The 5,609-nt window shown below is 40.3% G+C and overlaps 1 protein-coding gene across 1 annotated transcript; it reads right to left on the minus strand.

The window, feature by feature from the left end:
- Window positions 1-2,748: 2,748 nt before the first annotated feature.
- MONOS_17002 (uncharacterized protein) lies at window positions 2,749-4,918 on the minus strand (the record flags this gene model as incomplete). Its single annotated transcript, XM_067869882.1, has 8 exons — window positions 2,749-2,866; window positions 3,018-3,078; window positions 3,201-3,280; window positions 3,568-3,729; window positions 3,868-3,955; window positions 4,040-4,155; window positions 4,538-4,633; window positions 4,896-4,918. 8 exons carry the CDS (start codon window positions 4,916-4,918, stop codon window positions 2,749-2,751), a joined length of 744 nt encoding a protein of 247 aa, XP_067734505.1.
- Window positions 4,919-5,609: the final 691 nt, after the last annotated feature.

Below are 5,609 nucleotides of genomic sequence, written 5' to 3' on the forward strand. Positions count from 1 at the left end.
AACCCTAACCCTAACCTAACCCTAACCTAACTAACCTAACCCTAACCCTAACCTAACCCTAACCTAACCTAACCTAACTAACCCTAACCCTAACCTAACCTAACCCTAACCTAACCTAACCTATTTATACTGACATCCATGGCTAATCTTTGAGACAAGCATATGACTACTGGCAGAATCGACCAGATACATTTATATATGAAAAAACATTAACTAAAAATTCATTCAACTAATGTTTTTCTAATATAAAATAATATATATCATATTGTTTTATTCAAAAGCAACATAATATAGTATTTTAGTCATAATTATTAAAACATCACCATTCACAAAGTTGAGTGATATTTCCCAGAATAGACACAATATTTTCCCTTCTCAAATATTAACACATTATTTTCAGATAAACTCAATAACTGATATTAAAGTTATTGAGTCATCCAATCATAATCATTAATATTTGTATTATCACAATGTAATCTCAATATCAAAACACTTTTCTCATCATCATCAAAAAGAAGATAATATAAGCTCTGATAGATCATTACAATATGATTTTCATTCGCATCTTACAATTATATTTTCACCTTTTGAAAAAGTGGCAAATAATTGTAACAGTTCAAATACTTTCAACAAATAGAAACATGACATTTATGTCTTCAAACAAACAAACAATAATATATATTTGTTCATTTTGATTTCATCATTGTCACATTCTATCTCTCGATAGTCAAATCCAACCCCACATATTAGGCAACCAAAACCCAATAGTTTCTATGTGCAATAACAATCCATCTGAATTTAATCAATGATATACACATATACATATCGACCACACCACACATATAGACAAGGTCTCGACTTCATGAAGTACTCTTTTCTACAATATTCAAACGAGTCAACATACATGGATTTCAAGAACAAAAACACCCCAAACACTTTCACAAATCCCCACATTGTTGCTTTTCTAAAATCAAGCAGTTCTCAAAGACAGATTCATTGCATCCAAATCAAACTACTTCACCCACATGACCATATACTATACTGCCTCACAACACATTCACTACTAGCATAGCACTCTCTCACAACAACTTTTCAGACTAATCGATTTTATTAGAGCCATTTCATCTCTTCATCCAACATTTTACACATCAGACTCAAAGATTCAAACAACTCACTTTATTATTCGACCCATCTGATCAGCCATTGCTACCAGAAGATGTTTTCATAAAACATGTATTGCTTAGCCCTTATATACAATCACATGTTGCTTTTCATTCCAATCAGACCCAACAAACCCATCCCTTTTGAACCACCTTCATTTATACTTCACACTCAGTGAGTTTCTGTATAATCATGCAAAGGTATTTCATTCAAAGAGACACATACATATTATTCCCATTCAAATACCATATACTATCTTCCTTAACATACGAAGCCTAGCTCACCTATTTGCTATGCATATGACATAATACTATATACATATATATACAATAGACCACTATTACACAATGCCTCAGTCTAATAGACAACCCCCTATATAAATTTTTCATTCAAAATCCACTTTTTTCCCTATGGAGTTTCATATACAAGTCACACTTCTATACTAACCCCATATCACATAAGCCCTGGCTCAGACTATCCTCACCAGACAACTTTTGTCGAAAAAATGAAGTCAGAAAAAAATTTTCGGTGTCCCCCTAAGTATACTTCCGTAAAAATCCCCGACAGCCCGCACCACAAACACCATCTTTTCCAAAAACTCATAGACTCAATTACACTACGCCCGAGGTTTTCGCGTTTTCCGTTTTCATACTGAGAATTACACTACGAAAACGAGGTCATCCAAAAACCTGCTTTGATACTAAAAAATCTCAAAATTACACTACGCCCCGAAACTCGGCAGTGTAATAATGATTTGATACTAGAAAATATCGGCTAGTATCAAAGTGCCCCAAATACACTACGCCGCGAAAACCTCGGCGTAGTGAAAATGCCCAAAAATGATACTGAAAATGCTCAATGAAATTTTTGGTATCCTTCCATAGTGTTTCTTGGGATGGGGACACACCAAAGCCTTGCCACTACCACACCACCTTGTGTATGCCCTCGCTGCCTTTCATCTGGTTTTTGTTCCAGCCTTCCAGCTCTTAAGCCTGGTGCGCTATCCCCACTTCAATCTTTCCATACGAAATGCCCCTATCAAAACTCACTTTTCTCACACTGCTGCTGGAGCAGCCAGAGGAGTGGAGTGGAATGCCTATGGGAACGTAGCGGCAGAGCATACGCATACTCATACCATCAGCTAGCCTGTAAGTTATGACCGATAAAAAGATACAAGGGTTGGAATGTGTGGGGGTCCTATATGAAAAAGTGGAAAATCATTCAAAAATGTTAGTATATTGAGTATAGTGAAAGTGTATAAGTGCAGTGGGAATAGTTGGATAGTTGGATAGAGTGAGGAGCTAGACCCTCTATGGCATTTAGAACTTTCCAGCTCTTAACCCTGTGGAGCTATGATCCAACAAACATAAGGGGTCCAAGTATAAAATTTCATAGAAAAGGAGTTTTTCATAGGAAGGATAGTAGTATATCGACCATAGATATAAGGAAGTTGAGTAGTGGCAATGGCGATAGCACCAATGGATAAGGAAGTGTGGAGCGAGTTTCCCTATGGCATCGAGAACTTTCCCAGATTCCTGTGTGATTCGCTACAGGCCAGCCAATGAGGGGTCCAAGTCACTCAAAATGTCAATGGAAAATACTCACTTTTTCTGGCACTGCCCTCAGCCCAGCCACAGCCCACCAGCCGAATGTGTGCCACATTGTACCTGCAGGGCATGCCCACCCCACAGCACCATTGGCATGTCTGTAAGTTATGACCGATCAAAAGATATGAGAGTGGGAACATAAGGGGTCCCCTATGAAAAATGAACCTTTTTCATTCAAAGATGTCAGTATATTGAGTATAGTGAAAAGGGATATAGACCGAGGGCAAAGACATTACTACCATTGGATACTCCAAGAGCACAGCTACTTGCCCTATGGCATCTAGAACTTTCCAGCTCTTAGGGTAGTTCCCTATGACCCATGGAATACACAGGGTCCATAGCATAAAATATCATTGAGAAAGGGTTTTCATGGGAAGATATGAGTATTTTGTGTATAACTTCAAGGCAATCAACTGAGCCCGATGAGATTACCATTGTGTAGAGCGAGTGTGCAGCGAGACCCTCTATGGCAACGAGAAGTTTCGCTGACTTGCCCCTGAGGCGCTATGAGTCTGTGAACATGGGGGTCCACAGTGTATTTTTCATAGAGAAATTTCATTGACAAAATTTTCTAGTATCAAAAACCTCGAAATACACTACGCCGAGGTTTTCGAAGTGTAGTGTAATTTGGTCACTTTTCCTAGGAGCTCAAATTTCTAGTATCAAATTCATCCTTACACTACACAACGAAAACCTCGGCGTAGTGTAATTTTCCTTTTTTAGTATCAAAGCAGGTTTTTCAGACATTCCATTTTCATAGTGTATTTCTAGTATCAAAAGTCACAAAAATCGAGGAAACCTCGGTGTAGTAAAGTTGAGTCTATGAGTTTTCGAAAAAGATGGATTTTCGGGTCTGGGCACCCGGGGTCTTTTACCATATTTGAGGTTTTTCAATGAAAGTGACAGTGCACAGCCCACCCAGCCGGCCCGGCCCACAGCCCACAAACCAGACCCCCACCCACTGCACAGCCCTGGCCCCCGCTACACCGTCACTTTTGTTTCTGGAGCTCTCCCTCCAACACCTGAGGAGATAGGTTCGTTGAAAGAGAGGGGTACCTCAATGGCTGGCTCAGTCATTTTCACTCACTTTTTCTCACACCACCGCCCAGCCAGCCAGCCCAGCCACACTCCCACCACCCAGCCTTGTAGCCACTGCCCCCACGCCCACTCTGCCCACATCAGCCAAGCTGTAAGTTATGACCGATAAAAGATACAGCCCAATGAAGTTGGTTTTCCAGTCTGTTTTCCCAGTGAAAAAGTGAGTGTCTGACCCACCCAGCCAGAAGGATACACAGGCGCCCAGCAGCACCCTGCCCAGCGTGCAGCCACAGTCTGTGCGCACACTGTCACTTTTGTTTCTGGAGCTCTGGCTCCAACACCTGAGTTTCTATAACCACCTGAACATTGTACCCTCAGTCACTTTTTCTGACTGGGAAATATATGATATGTCCAATAGAGCCAGGCCAAGCCACAGGGCCTGCCAACCATAGGCCCAGCACATAGCCCGCCTCACTCGCCACTTGCCCTGTGGCCTTTGCCAGCCCTGCCCATCAGCCCTTCCACAGATATCCTCCACTCAACTCCTTTTTCAGTCAAACTCAAATTGAGTCTGTGAGTTTTTCGAAAAGATGGCACTTCGAGGTCGGGCAGTCAAGATCACATAGAAAAATTATCATAGAAAAATTCAATTTTCATAGGAAAAATATATTGCTGACATGGTTTCTTGGCAACCACTGGGCCAATCTCTTAGCAATTACACCACATCCTACCCCACTAACATTCCCCAACATATCCCTCTAACTCCGATCACTTGCCCTCCCTTCACTCTCCACAGCTTCACCAAGTCAATACCCCCAGTCACTTTTCTATGTGGAAAATCAGAACCGAACTCAAAACAACTAGCCGATCGGATTTCTCAGCAACCACTGGGATGATCGAAACGCTGTTTGGCCACATCCGGGCATGGGTTACTGTGCCGGTCATATGTGTTTCGATTCAGCCACTTGCCTCTCCTTCGCTCTCTGTGACTTCACCAACCAGGCACCCCCAGTCACCTTCAAAATTTTTATTTCTTTTCTGGACAGCCTTCCAGACCCCCGCCACCAACACCCATATGCATGCTCTTACCGCACTATATGCACATATATCATATATTAATATCAAATTTATCTGGCCATTACTTCGGGAGTTATACTCGATTTACCTCAAAAATGACCTTTTTCACTCAAAAATTCAATTATAACTCAAAAACTACAAATAAGTGTATCCAACCAAAAATCGCAAATATACAACATTATTACGCATATTCATCCATGGAATCATATTTAACATTGACTTTGAAATTTTCGAGAAAAAAAATTTTTTTCGATTTTTCAGTCAAAATCGTCAACTTGTCCTCGCTGCCCTGCCACAACCGCTCGGTAGAAAAAATTTAGATTCGAGTATGTTTATAAGGGGCCCACGTCCTTGCCACCTGCCAATTATCAAAGGAATCCGAGACCTCATGTTTTTCAGTCGTTGATCTAAGATCACCACTTTTTCAGTCAAAATCTTCATATCACATTTTCTCACTAACCAGACCAATCTGGCCCGAGAAAAAAATTCAGCGGACTATTCGCGAATTATCCGAACTTTTTGTGTTTTCATAACTTTCGATCACAACTTTCATAAAAACCGATTTTCACCAATTTTTCATTTTTTCTGATTCACTTGAGCTAAATTCAAATTAATGTGAAAAAATGAAAATTTCACATTTTTCGAATTTTTGACCCTGACTTCAAAAATTCACAATTGGTCCAACTAACACTTTGGTAAAGTCTCACGACTTAGAAAAATTTATTC

Source organism: Monocercomonoides exilis (assembly GCF_001643675.1).
Source record: "Monocercomonoides exilis strain PA203 chromosome Unknown scaffold4-2303458, whole genome shotgun sequence".
NCBI lineage: Eukaryota > Preaxostyla > Oxymonadida > Polymastigidae > Monocercomonoides > Monocercomonoides exilis.